Source organism: Panulirus ornatus, chromosome 14, assembly GCF_036320965.1.
Source record: "Panulirus ornatus isolate Po-2019 chromosome 14, ASM3632096v1, whole genome shotgun sequence".
Taxonomy (NCBI): Eukaryota; Metazoa; Arthropoda; class Malacostraca; order Decapoda; family Palinuridae; genus Panulirus; species Panulirus ornatus.
Window position 1 is genome coordinate 45,045,731 of NC_092237.1, and position 14,722 is coordinate 45,060,452.

Here is a 14,722-nt window from a genome sequence, read left to right on the forward strand (position 1 = left end):
TGGGGTTCCTGGAACTTCAAAGCTGCACCCCATGCAGGAGTTGGAAAATTATGGACTCTTTGGGGCAATAATGCACCAGACAAAACTAATCTCCCTTGCTAAATATGATTTCTTACTTAAGGGGTAACCCCTCATAGGCAGAGGACAGTAAAATCACACCTCTATATATATACATACATACATACATATATATATATATATATATATATATATATATATATATATATATATATATATATATATATATATATATATACATATATCTTTTCTTTCTTTTTCTTTCAAACTATTCGCCATTTCCCGCATTAGCGAGGTAGCGTTAAGAACAGAGGACTGGGCCCTTGAGGGAATACCCTCACCTGGCCCCCTTCTCTGTTCCTTCTTTTGGAAAATTAAAAAAAAACGAGAGAGGAGGATTTCCAGCCCCCCGCTCCCTCCCCTTTTAGTCGCCTTCTACAACACGCAGGGAATACGTGGGAAGTATTCTTTCTCCCCTATCCCCTAAATATATATATATATATATATATATATATATATATATATATATATATATATATTATCCCTGGGGATAGGGGAGAAAGAATACTTCCCACGTATTCCCTGCGTGTCGTAGAAGGCGACTAAAAGGGAAGGGAGCGGGGGGCTGGAAATCCTCCCCTCTCGTTTTTTTTTTTTTTTTTTTTTTTTTTTTTCCAAAAGAAGGAACAGAGAAGGGGGCCAGGTGAGGATATTCCCTCAAAGGCCCAGTCCTCTGTTCTTAGCGCTACCTCGCTAATGCGGGAAATGGCGAATAGTATGAAAAAAAAAAAATATATATATATATATATATATATATATATATATATATATATATATATATATATATATATATATATATACACATATATATATACACATATATATATATATATATATATATATATATATATATATATATATATATATATATATATATATATATATACACACACACTTCCCACGTGCATATATATATATATTGGAAAGGATCACAATTATGCGCGTATATATATATAATCATCACCATCAAGGTAGATTAGGGGAAAGTTCAAGTGAAGGTTTCTACAGAATAAGGTCTAAGAGGAGAGGGTTTCAGAGAGGGAAGAATTCAAGGTGGAATTCAGTGGAGAATGTCTAAAGAATTTAACTAGGCTCTACAAGTAATGTACTTCTAATTGGAGCTGCTTTCTTCGGCTACATTTCACATTACAGTCCATCTGGTGTTTTGCTAGATGTCCTTATCTTAAAAGGTCTGTTTGGGCATGGTGCATGACTAATAAGTAAGGCCTTACTATGTGCACCAAGCATCTGAATTTTCCTAGCTGCACTGGAAGTAACCAAGGGGCATGTAGTGCTAAGATGTAGCTCTTATCAACTAGCAAGAAGGCTCACTTACCCAAAGACCATCAGGGTAGAGAGGTATGGGACCCTCACTCCCACCCACAAGCCATTCACCTCTGTTACCACCCATTCTTGAACAGACGAAACAAACTTGGTGACGTCAGATATACATATCAACTTAACATGTTGAATATGAAAGGAAGTCATTTTCAGGTGGACAATGGACACCTTTAGGGAACTTCCTTGAAAGCTATTCCTGTATCTAAGAAATCTAACGATGGTATTGTCATAACTTAAGAGCGTTACTGTCATGCCAAGGTGTAAGTGTGAGATGTGCTGGGTTTAAAAAGCTGTTGTTGTTTAAATAGCTTTTTTTTTAATATTCCAAATCTTACTGCCTATGGAAGACACAATTTTAAAACTGGCATGTCCTAAAAAAGTTAAACTATACATATTTCAAAGCTCTCTCTATGCATATTTTTCTGTGTTTTTGTTTCCCTTCACCTTTTCTCAAAGATGCAGTTTTCTATCTCTCTTTTCTTCCATTTTTGTCTTTTTCTACTATTCCAATATCTCTATGTCCTGTTCTTTTCATTTATAATAATCTTTCTTTGTGTAAATTTGATCACACCTTCACTGAATAGCTAAAATAACGTGAGAGATTCTTCTGTTCATATTTTCAGAAAGTCCCTGGATCTTTGATACTTGTATATGAGAATGTAAAGATGGTAAACAGGCAAAATGCTTAGGACGGATGTTATATGTCTTCCTGCTCTGAAAGTGAAGAACGTCAGAGAAAAAGGTTTAAAGGGAAAAGAGTGTCTGAACAGGAGTTTAACAGGACAGTATGCTCAAGGAGATTCTAACAGAAGAATAAAGGATGAAGAGTCTGAGAACACACAGAAAATCAAGTAGCTCAGCAGAGGAACACAGTATAAGAAAGATTCGAAAATCTTACCTTTTTATAAGAATGTGTTTCATACCATCAGTTCAGGGGATATACTTGACCACTCACTTTATAATTAGTGCATTACATCAAACACCCCAAGCTATAGGTATAATCATAAAACTATTGGCTATGTAAAGTTTTCCAAACCTTTAACTTCCAGTTGAGACATGTGAAACTATAAATAAGTACTTGCATATATCAAAATGTGAACATCTTTTAAATATACAGGTAAACTATTTCATGAACATCATGACTCTGTAAAACAGAAATACAGAGACTAAACAAACATCAAATAACTACAACGACAACAACAGCTCCTACATGAGAGATCATACAAAGTAATATTTAGTCAGATATTGGTAAAATACAAAGATAAAACACATCATGTTGAAAGCACATTCCTATTGAGCCCAAAAAATAAGGTTAAGTAGATTGGAAAGTTGATCAAGTGTGTCTCAAAAGAGTTACAGAAGGAATTATGGTATGCACGTATATCCCAAAGCTGGCATGAAAGAATGCATACTGTGCAGGTGTGTTCCCAGGATGGCACATGAAAATAGATGATGCATTCACAAGTCTGAAAGGGCAAAGCATATGGTAGGAAATTATGCTGATGCATCCCCTGGAAGAAACAAGAAGGCAAATGTTATCCAAGTGTGTCTCCTACTTGGGGCACAAGGACATCTTTGCAGTTATACTCCCAGGGTGAGAAAAAAAAACTATGCAAATAAGTCCCTATAAAGGCATACAAAGACAGATCATGCATATGTCTAACCAGGATAATGTACAGACACATATTGTGCAACTGTGTCCTCAAGGTAGTGAATGAAAGCAAACAATGTTCAGGTGACCTTGGGTGGTAACTGAAGACAGAAAGTTGTACATTTTTGTGCCACTAGTATAATCATAAGACAAGTGTTGTGCTGAACTCTCTCTCTTGAGCACTGCAGGACTCTTTCTTGATCATTGCATGAAGAGAGATGTTTAATGTAAACACGACGGTAATTAAAAAGGACGGATGTTGCAAAGTTTTGCACTCTAAGTAGCATATGAGAACTGAAGATCAGTACAGCTGCACGATGTTTGGGGCCTGAGCCCTTTTAATATTATCATACTGGCTCTTGACACATCTGTGCATGTACACCTGAAATACAGGGAATGATGTGAGACATTTATTAACTAAAAAAAAGAATTAATATAATGCTGAAGAATAACCCTTCATGCAGAAATTTCCATTTTGAAAATACACACATACCTGTATATAAAATATTTTCAATTTTTTTACTTATGACCTTGTCACACACACATACATCCTACATAAGACTAAAACTAGAATATGCTTCTCAGGTTTGGTCATTGCATCAAAAGAAGCAAAAAGACCTCACAGAGAAAGGAAGGAGAAGAGTGTGGGGTGACCTGATCACAGCAGTTAAGCGTTTTCAAGATAATGCTGATGTGGACAAGGAACAGTCTTCAAGAGATGAAGGAGTAGAGTAATCAAAGGACATATTATGAAATTAAGTACGAGACTTGCTAATAAGGATGTAGTCAATAAATGGAAAAATTTGACACAGGGCATGGTTAACGCAGAAACATACATGAATCTAAGAGGTTGTATGATAACAGATGGCACTTCACAGTGAAAACCTCACTCCCCATAGTGGATACATTAGTTAAGTTAAAAACTTTTTGATCATAGAGAAGGTTCAGGAGATGGGATCCCTAGAGTACAAAGACATAGTTACACACAAAAGGTAATTATAAAAATTAAGTTAGTGTACACACTGTATGCACTGTTTGAACCCGATATAAATAAGCCAAGTTACAGAGACAATAGATGCTACGTAATTGCTTTCAATGGGGAGAAATAAGATTGAATGAAGACTTTGTTACAATCTTCAATTTTCTTTACAGAAATTTACAATTTTGATATTGAAAATTTCTTTGAAAGATGCATTGCAAGAGTAACAGGAGGTCATACTAAGAAACTTGTTTGAAAAAATATGAAGTGCTTCTAGAAATGGGAAAATCACACCATATCTATCCTTTATGTTTAATTCTTAGACACTTCATCATATGACCAAAAGTGACTTAAATATGAACAGCTACACAATGTTAATGATCATATAATCATCTTACCATTTATCTTTTGATTAAAATGTACTAATACATCTATTACTTTATTTCAAATTTGAATCCAGGTATGCCTAGATTCATCAATATCTCTGATGTCCATTCCCTCAAGGAACTCCCATCAAGGGAGTGGCTACAGGAAAGAGTCCACTTATCCCTGTCCTTACATGCTTCCTTTACATACACCATTCCATGCATTCTTCCACCATTTCTCTCCTTCCAGTGTTCTTCCACTCTATTTGCCCACATCACAGGTGGTCATCCTCTCACACCAACCCCTTGAACTGTACTACCATAAACTCTCCTTGTAAACTCCCAGTCTTGCATTCTTTCCACATGCCCAAATCACCTCAAAGTATTAAGTTTCAACTATTCTACTACTTCACAGTTCATTCCCTGCCATCACACATCTCTTATACATCACTTAATTTCTTTCTTCACTCCATCTAGTCATACCACTTTTCTCAAATAGCTCATTTCCACAGCCTGGATTCTTGACCTCTGCACCTCATTCCATGTCCATGTTTCAGTTGCATAGGTCAGGGTTGGAAGGATTATGCTGTCCTTAATTTCTCCCCACTTCTGTACTTACACCTCTACCCTTCATTATTCTATTAATGGACCCAATGACTATTCTACCCTATACTGCATTCTCCCTTATCTCTCCTTCCATATCACCAAACTTACCAAAAAAAGCTCCTGAATGCAAATTCATCTTTCACTCTATACTTTCGCTCGTTTCCTTTCAATCACCATTACTTCACTTTTACCTGCATTTACTTTCAATCATCTGCATTTACACACATCATAAAACACACATAAAACCCTCTGCAACTTCTCTTCATTCCGGACAAACAACACAGTATCATCCGCAAGCAGGCTTGCCACTAGCCACCATATCTCACCACCATACTCTAACTCTGCACCACCTTTCCCTAGTTTTGCTTTCATCTCTCTTTTCACTACATACATATTATCATTATTATTATACTTTGTCGCTGTCTCCTGTGTTAGTGAGGTAGCGCAAGGAAACAGACAAAAGAAAGGCCCAACCCACCCACATACACATGTATATACATACACATCCACACACAGCACATATACATATCTATACATCTCAACGTATACATATATATACACACTCAGACATATAAATATATAAACATGTACATTTTTCATACTGTCTGCCCTTATTCATTCCCGACGCCACCCCACCACACATGAAATGACAACCCCCTTCCCCCTCACACACGCGAGGTAGCCATAGGAAAAGACAACAAAGGCCACATTCTTTCAAACTCAGTCTAGCTGTCATGTATAATGCACTGAAACAACAGCTCCATTTCCACATCCAGGCCCCAAAAAACTTTCCATGGTTTACTCCAGACGCCTCACATGCCCTGGTTCAATCCACTGACAGCAACTTGACCCCGATATACCACATCATTCCAATTCACTCTATTCCTTGCACGCCTTTCACCCTCCTGCATGTTCAGGCCCCGATCACTCAAAATCTTTTTCACTCCATCTTTCCACCTCCAATTTGATCTCCCACTTCTCCTCATTCCCTCTATCTCTGACACATATATCCTCTTGGTCAATCTTTCCTCACTCATTCTCTCCATGTGACCAAACCATTTCAAAACACCCTCTTCTCTCTCAACCACTCTCTTTTTATTACCACACATCTCTCTTACCCTTTCATTACTTACTCAATCAAACCACCTCACACCACATATTGTCCTCAAACATCTCATTTCCAGCACATCCACCCTCCTCCGCACAACTCTATCTATAGCCCACGCCTTGCAACCATGTAACATTGTTGGAATCACTATTCCTTCAAACATACCCATTTTTGCCTTCCAAGATAAGGTCCTCAACTTCCACACATTTTTCAACGCTCCCAGAACTTTTGCCCCCTCCCCCACCCTATGATTTACTTCAGATTCCATGGCTCCATCTGCTACCAAGTCCACTTCCAGATACCTAAAACACTTCACTTCCTCCACTTTTTCTACATTCAAACTTACCTCCCAATTGACCTGTCCCTCAACCCTACTGTACCTAATAACCTTGCTCTTATTCACATTTACTCTCAGCTTTCTTCTTTCACACACTTTACCAAACTCAGTCACCAGCTTCTGCAGTTTCTCACACGATTCAGCCACCAGAGCTGTATCATCAGCAAACAACAACTAACTCACTTCCCAAGCTCTCTCATCCACAACAGACTGCATACTTGCCCCTCTTTCCAAAACTCTTGCATTTACCTCCCTAACAACCCCATCCATAAACAAATTAAACAACCACGGAGACATCACGCACCCCTGCCGCAAACCTACATTCACTGAGAGCCAGTCACTTTCCTCTCTTCCTACTCGTACACATGCCTTACATCCTCGATAAAAACTTTTCACTGCTTCTAACAACTTGCCTCCCACACCATATATTCTTAATACCTTCCACAGAGCATCTCTATCAACTCTATCATATGCCTTCTCCAGATCCATAAATGCTATATGCAAATCCATTTTTTTTCGAAGTACTTCTCACATACATTTTTCAAAGCAAACACCTGATCCACACATCCTCTACCACTTCTGAAACCACACTGCTCTTCCCCATCTGATGCTCTGTACATGCCTTCACCCTCTCAATCAATACCCTCCCATAAAATTTACCAGGAATACTCAACAAACTTATACCTCTGTAATTTGAGCACTCACTCCTATCCCCTTTGCCTTTGTACAATGGCACTATGCAAGCATTCCGCCAGTCCTCAGGAACCTCACCATGAGTCATACATACATTAAATAACCTTACTAACCAGTCAACAATACAGTCACCCCCTTTTTCAATAAATTCCATTGCAATACCATCCAAACCCACTGCCTTACCAGCTTTCATCTTCCGCAAAGCTTTTACTACATCATCTCTGTTTACCAAATCATTCTCCCTAACCCTCTCACTTTGCACACCACCTCTACCAAAACACCCTATATCTGCCACTCTATCATCAAGCACATTCAACAAACCTTCAAAATACTCACTCCATCTCCTTCTCACATCACCACTACTTGTCATCACCTCCCCTTTAGCCCCCTTCACTGATGCTTCCATTTGTTCCCTTGTCTTACGCACTTTATTTACCTCCTTCCAAAACATCCTTTTATTCTACCTAAAATCTAATGATACTCTCTCACCCCAACTCTCATTTGCCCTCTTTTTCACCTCTTGCACATTTCTCTTGACCTCCTGCCTCCAAGCTCACTTTCTCTCACCATTCTCTTCATCCCAATATTCGCTCTTCTTTTCTGAAAACCCCTACAAATCTTCACCTTCGCCTCCACAAGATAATGATCAGACATCCCTCCAGTTGCACCTCTCAGCACATTAACATCCAAAAGTCTCTCTTTCGCACTCCTATCAATTAACACGTAATCCAATAACGTTCTCTGGCCATCTCTCCTACTTACATACATATACTTATGTATATCTCTCTTTTTAAACCAGGTATTCCCAATCACCAGTTCTTTTTCAGCACATACATCTGCAAGCTCTTTACCATTTCCTTTTACAACACTGAACACCCCATGTACACCAATTATTCCCTCAACTGCCACATTATTCACCTTTGCATTCAAATCACCCATCACTATAACCTGGTCTCGTGCACCAAAGCTACTAACACACTCATTCAGCAGCTCCCAAAACACTTGCCTCTCATGATCTTTCTTCTCATGCCCAGGTGCATATGCACCAATAATCACCCATCTCTCTCCATCTACTTTCAGTTTTACCCATATCAATTTAACTTTCTTACACTCTATCACATACTCCCACCACTCCTGTTTCAGGAGTATTGCTACTCCTTCCCTTGCTCGTGTCCTCTCACTAACCCCTGACTTTACTCCCAAGACATTCCCAAACCACTCTTCCCCTTTACCCTTGAGCTTCGTTTCACTCAGAGCCAAAACATCCAGGATCCTTTCCTGAAACATACTACCTATCTCTCCTTTTTTCTCATCTTGGTTACATCCACACACATTTAGACACCCCAATCTGAGCCTTCGAGGAGGATGAGCACTCCTCACGTGACTCCTTCTTCTGTTTCCCCGTTTAGAAAGTTAAAATACAAGGAGGGGAGGGTTTCTAGCCCCCCACTCCCGTCCCCTTTAGACGACTTCTACAACACGTGAGGAATGCGTGGAAAGTATTCTTTCTCCCCATCCCCAGGGATATATACATATGTATATATATATATATATATATATATATATATATATATATATATATATATATATATATATATATATATATATCTATTTTATTTTATTTTGCTTTGTCGCTGTCTCCCACATTAGAGAGGTAGTGCAAGGGAACAGACAAAGGAATGGCACAACCCACCTACATACACATGTATATACATACACATCCACACACGCACATATACATACCTATACATCTCAACGTATACATATATACACACTCACAAGCATATACATATATACATATGTACACAATTCATACTGTCTGCCTTTAATTCATTCCCATCGCCACCCTGCCACACATGTACATATATAATATATATATCTGTCCATCCGTCCATGGAACCACGGAAGCGGAAGTGAATCATAGGGCAGGGGAGGGGGCGAAAGTTCTGGGAGCGTTGAAGAATGTGTGGAAGTCGAGAACATTATCTAGGGAAGCAAAAATGGGTATGTTTGAAGGAATAGTGGTTCCAACAATGTTATATGGTTGCGAGGCATGGGCTATAGATAGAGTTGTGCGGAGAAGGGTGGAGGTGCTGGAAATGAGATGTTTGAGGACAATATGTGGTGTGAGGTGGTTTGATCGAGTAAGTAATAATAGGGTAAGAGAGATGTGTGGTAATAAAAAGAGTGTGGTTGAGAGAGCAGAAGACGGTGTTTTGAAATGGTCTGGTCACATGGAGAAAATGAGTGAGGAAAGACTGACCAAGAGGATATATGTGTCAGAGGTGGAAGGAACAAGAAGTGGGAGACCAAATTGGAGGTGGAAAGATCGAGTGAAAAGGATTTTGAGTGATCAGGGCCTGAACATACAGGAGGGTGAAAGGCATGCAAGGAAGAGAGGAAATTGGAACGATGTGGTATACCGGGGTCGAGGTGCTGTCAATGGATTGAACCAGGGCATGTGAAGCGTCTGGGGTAAACCATGGAAAGTTCTGTGGGGCCTGGATGCGGAAAGGGAGCTGTGGTTTCAGTGCATTATACATGACAGGTAGAGACTGAGTGTGAACGAATGTGGCCTTTGTTGTCTTTTCCTAGCGCTGCCTCGCGCACATGCGGGGGAAGGGGGCTGTTATTTCATGTGTGGCGGGGTGGCTAAGGGAATGAATAAAGGCAGACAGTATGAATTATGTACATGTGTACATATGTATATGTCTGTATGTGTATATATGTATATGTTGAGATGTATAGGTATGTATATTTGCGTGTGTGGACGTGTATGTATTTAGATGTGTATGTGGGGGTGGGTTGGGTCATTCTTTCGTCTGTTTCCTTGCGCTACCTCACTAACGCGGGAGACAGCGACAAAGCAAAATATGTGTATGGATGTAACCAAGATGAGAAAAAAGGAGAGATAGGTAGTATGTTTCAGGAAAGGAACCTGGATGTTTTGGCTCTGAGTGAAACGAAGCTCAAGGGTAAAGGGGAAGAGTGGTTTGGGAATGTCTTGGGAGTAAAATCAGGGGTAAGTGAGAGGACAAGTGCAAGGGAAGGAGTAGCACTATTCTTGAAACAGGAGTGGTGGGAGTACGTGACAGAGTGTAAGAAAGTAAACTCTAGATTGATATGGGTAAAACTGAAAGTTGATGGAGAGAGATGGGTGATTACTGGTGCATATGCACCTGGGCATGAGAAGAAAGGTCATGAGAGGCAAGTGTTTTGGGAGCAGCTGAATCAGTGTGTTAGTGGTTTTGATGCAAAAGACTGGGTTATAGTGATGGGTGATTTGAATGCAAAGGTGAGTAATGTGGCAGTTGAAGGTACAATTGGTATACATAGGGGTGTTCAGTGTTGTAAATGGAAATGGTGAAGAGCTTGTAGATTTATGTGTTGAAAAAGGACTCGTGATTGGGAATACCTGGTTTAAAAAGAGAGATATACATAAGTATTATATTATACATTTCCTTTTTTCCATAGCCAGAGGTTGAACCATTATGTGACATTCTTTTTTTTCATTCATTTCAAGCTAGAAGTTTCAGTTTTCTAAATTGTTTTTTACATTTCTCATATGTATATATATGTATGTGTGTGTGTGTGTATATGTGTGTATGTATGTGTATGTGTGTGTATGTGTATATGTATAAATATATGTATATTATCCCTGGGGATAGGGGTGAAAGAATACTTCCCACGTATTCCTCGCGTGTCGTAGAAAGCGACTAGAGGGGACGGGAGCGGGGGGCCAGAAATCCTCCCCTCCTTGTATTAACTTTCTAGAATGGGAAACAGAAGAAGGAGTCACGCGGGGAGTGCTCATCCTCCTCAAAGGCTCAGAGTGGGGTGCCTAAATGTGTGTGGATGTAACCAAGATGTGAAAAAAGGAGAGATAGGTAGTATGTTTGAGGAAAGGAACCTGGATGTTTTGGCTCTGAGTGAAACGAAGCTCAAGGGTAAAGGGGAAGAGTGGTTTGGGAATGTCTGGGGAGTAAAGTCAGGGGTTAGTGAGAGGACAAGAGCAAGGGAAGGAGTAGCAATACTCCTGAAACAGGAGTTGTGGGAGTATGTGATAGAGTGTAAGAAAGTAAATTCTCAATTAATATGGGTAAAACTGAAAGTTGATGGAGAGAGGTGGGTGATTATTGGTGCATATGCACCTGGGCATGAGAAGAAAGATCAAGAGAGGCAAGTGTTTTGGGAGCAGCTGAATGAGTGTGTTAGTGGTTTTGATGCACGAGACCGGGTCATAGTGATGGGTGATTTGAATGCAAAGGTGAGTAATGTGGCAGTTGAGAGAATAATTGGTATACAAGGGGTGTTCAGTGTTGTAAATGGAAATGGTGAAGAGCTTGTAGATTTATGTGCTGAAAAAGTACTGATGATTGGGAATACCTGGTTTAAAAAGCGAGATATACATAAGTATACTTATGTAAGTAGGAGAGATGGCCAGAGAGCGTTATTGGATTACGTGTTAATTGACAGGCGTGCGAAAGAGAGACTTTTGGATGTTAATGTGCTGAGAGGTGCAACTGGAGGGATGTCTGATCATTATCTTGTGGAGGCTAAGGTGAAGATTTGTATGGGTTTTCAGAAAAGAAGAGTGAATGTTGGGGTGAAGAGGGTGGTGAGAGTAAGTGAGCTTGAGAAGGAGACCTGTGTGAGGAAGTACCAGGAGAGACTGAGTACAGAATGGAAAAAGGTGAGAACAATGGAAGTAAGGGGAGTGGGGGAGGAATGGGATGTATTTAGGGAATCAGTGATGGATTGCGCAAAAGATGCTTGTGGCATGAGAAGAGTGGGAGGTGGGTTGATTAGAAAGGGTAGTGAGTGGTGGGATGAAGAAGTAAGAGTATTAGTGAAAGAGAAGAGAGAGGCATTTGGACGATTTTTGCAGGGAAAAAATGCAATTGAGTGGGAGATGTATAAAAGAAAGAGACAGGAGGTCAAGAGAAAGGTGCAAGAGGTGAAAAAAAGGGCAAATGAGAGTTGGGGTGAGAGAGTATCATTAAATTTTAGGGAGAATAAAAAGATGTTCTGGAAGGAGGTAAATAAAGTGCGTAAGACAAGGGAGCAAATGGGAACTTCGGTGAAGGGCGCAAGTGGGGAGGTGATAACAAGTAGTGGTGATGTGAGAAGGAGATGGAGTGAGTATTTTGAAGGTTTGTTGAATGTGTTTGATGATAGAGTGGCAGATATAGGGTGTTTTGGTCGAGGTGGTGTGCAAAGTGAGAGGGTTAGGGAAAATGATTTGGTAAACAGAGAAGAGGTAGTGAAAGCTTTGCGGAAGATGAAAGCCGGCAAGGCAGCGGGTTTGGATGGTATTGCAGTGGAATTTATTAAAAAAGGGGGTGACTGTATTGTTGACTGGTTGGTAAGGTTATTTAATGTATGTATGACTCATGGTGAGGTGCCTGAGGATTGGTGGAATGCGTGCATAGTGACATTGTACAAAGGCAAAGGGGATAAGAGTGAGTGCTCAAATTACAGAGGTATACGTTTGTTGAGTATTCCTGGTAAATTATATGGGAGGGTATTGATTGAGAGGGTGAAGGCATGTACAGAGCATCAGATTGGGGAAGAGCAGTGTGGTTTCAGAAGTGGTAGAGGATGTGTGGATCAGGTGTTTGCTTTGAAGAATGTATGTGAGAAATTCTTAGAAAAGCAAATGGATTTGTATGTAGCATTTATGGATCTGGAGAAGGCATATGATAGAGTTGATAGAGATGCTCTGTGGAAGGTATTAAGAATATATGGTGTGGGAGGAAAGTTGTTAGAAGCAGTGAAAAGTTTTTATCGAGGATGTAAGGCATGTGTACGTGTAGGAAGAGAGGAAAGTGATTGGTTCTCAGTGAATGTAGGTTTGCGGCAGGGGTGTGTGATGTCTCCATGGTTGTTTAATTTGTTTATGGATGGGGTTGTTAGGGAGGTAAATGCAAGAGTTTTGGAAAGAGGGGCAAGTATGAAGTCTGTTGGGGATGAGAGAGCTTGGGAAGTGAGTCAGTTGTTGTTCGCTGATGATACAGCGCTGGTGGCTGATTCATGTGAGAAACTGCAGAAGCTGGTGACTGAGTTTGGAAAAGTGTGTGGAAGAAGAAAGTTAAGAGTAAATGTGAATAAGAGCAAGGTTATTAGGTACAGTAGGGTTAAGGGTCAAGTCAATTGGGAGGTGAGTTTGAATGGAGAAAAACTGGAGGAAGTGAAGTGTTTTAGATATCTGGGAGTGGATCTGGCAGCGGATGGAACCATGGAAGCGGAAGTGGATCATAGGGTGGGGGAGGGGGCGAAAATCCTGGGGGCCTTGAAGAATGTGTGGAAGTCGAGAACATTATCTCGGAAAGCAAAAATGGGTATGTTTGAAGGAATAGTGGTTCCAACAATGTTGTATGGTTGCGAGGCGTGGGCTATGGATAGAGTTGTGCGCAGGAGGATGGATGTGCTGGAAATGAGATGTTTGAGGACAATGTGTGGTGTGAGGTGGTTTGATCGAGTGAGTAACGTAAGGGTAAGAGAGATGTGTGGAAATAAAAAGAGCGTGGTTGAGAGAGCAGAAGAGGGTGTTTTGAAGTGGTTTGGGCACATGGAGAGGATGAGTGAGGAAAGATTGACCAAGAGGATATATGTGTCGGAGGTGGAGGGAACAAGGAGAAGAGGGAGACCAAATTGGAGGTGGAAAGATGGAGTGAAAAAGATTTTGTGTGATCGGGGCCTGAACATGCAGGAGGGTGAAAGGAGGGCAAGGAATAGAGTGAATTGGAGCGATGTGGTATACCGGGGTTGACGTGCTGCCAGTGGATTGAAGCAGGGCATGTGAAGCGTCTGGGGTAAACCATGGAAAGCTGTGTAGGTATGTATATTTGCGTGTGTGGACGTATGTATATACATGTGTATGGGGGGGGGTTGGGCCATTTCTTTCGTCTGTTTCCTTGCGCTACCTCGCAAACGCGGGAGACAGCGACAAAGTATAATAAAAAAAAAAATATATACATAAGTATACGTGTGTAAGTAGGAGAGATGGCCAGAGAGCGTTATTGGATTACGTGTATTGATAGGTGCACGAAGGAGAGACTTTTGGATGTTAATGTGCTGAGGGATGCAACTGGAGGGATCATTATCTTGTGGAGGCGAAGGTGAAGATTTGTAGGGGTTTTCAGAAAAGAAGAGAGGATGTTGGGGTGAAGAGAGTGGTGAGAGTAAGTGAGCTTGGGAAGGAGACTTGTGTGAGGAAGTACCAGAAGAGACTGAGTACAGAATGGAAAAAGGTGAGAACAAAGGAGGTAAGGGGAGTGGGGGAGGAATGGGATGTATTTAGGGAAGCAGTGATGGCTTGCGCAAAAGATGCTTATGGCATGAGAAGCGTGGGAGGTGGGTTGATCAGAAAGGGTAGTGAGTGGTGGGATAAAGAAGTAAGATTATTTGTGAAAGAGAGGAGAGAGGCATTTGGATGATTTTTGCAGGGAAAAAATGCACATGAGTGGGAGATGTATACAAGAAAGAGGCAGGAGGTCAAAAGGAAGGTGCAAGAGGTGAAAAAGAGGGCAAATGAGAGTTGGGGTGAGAGAGTATCATTAAA

At 40.5% G+C, this 14,722-nt stretch overlaps 1 protein-coding gene across 1 annotated transcript in view; it reads right to left on the reverse strand.

The window, feature by feature from the left end:
* Positions 1-663: 663 nt before the first annotated feature.
* The window catches only part of pasi1 (pasiflora 1), a 44,570-nt gene continuing 30,511 nt past the window's right edge, over positions 664-14,722 (reverse strand). The window contains exon 5 of the mRNA XM_071669758.1: positions 664-3,452. Within this exon, the coding sequence (XP_071525859.1) occupies positions 3,372-3,452 (81 nt within the window). The 3' untranslated portion in view covers positions 664-3,371. The remainder of the gene's footprint in view (positions 3,453-14,722) is intronic.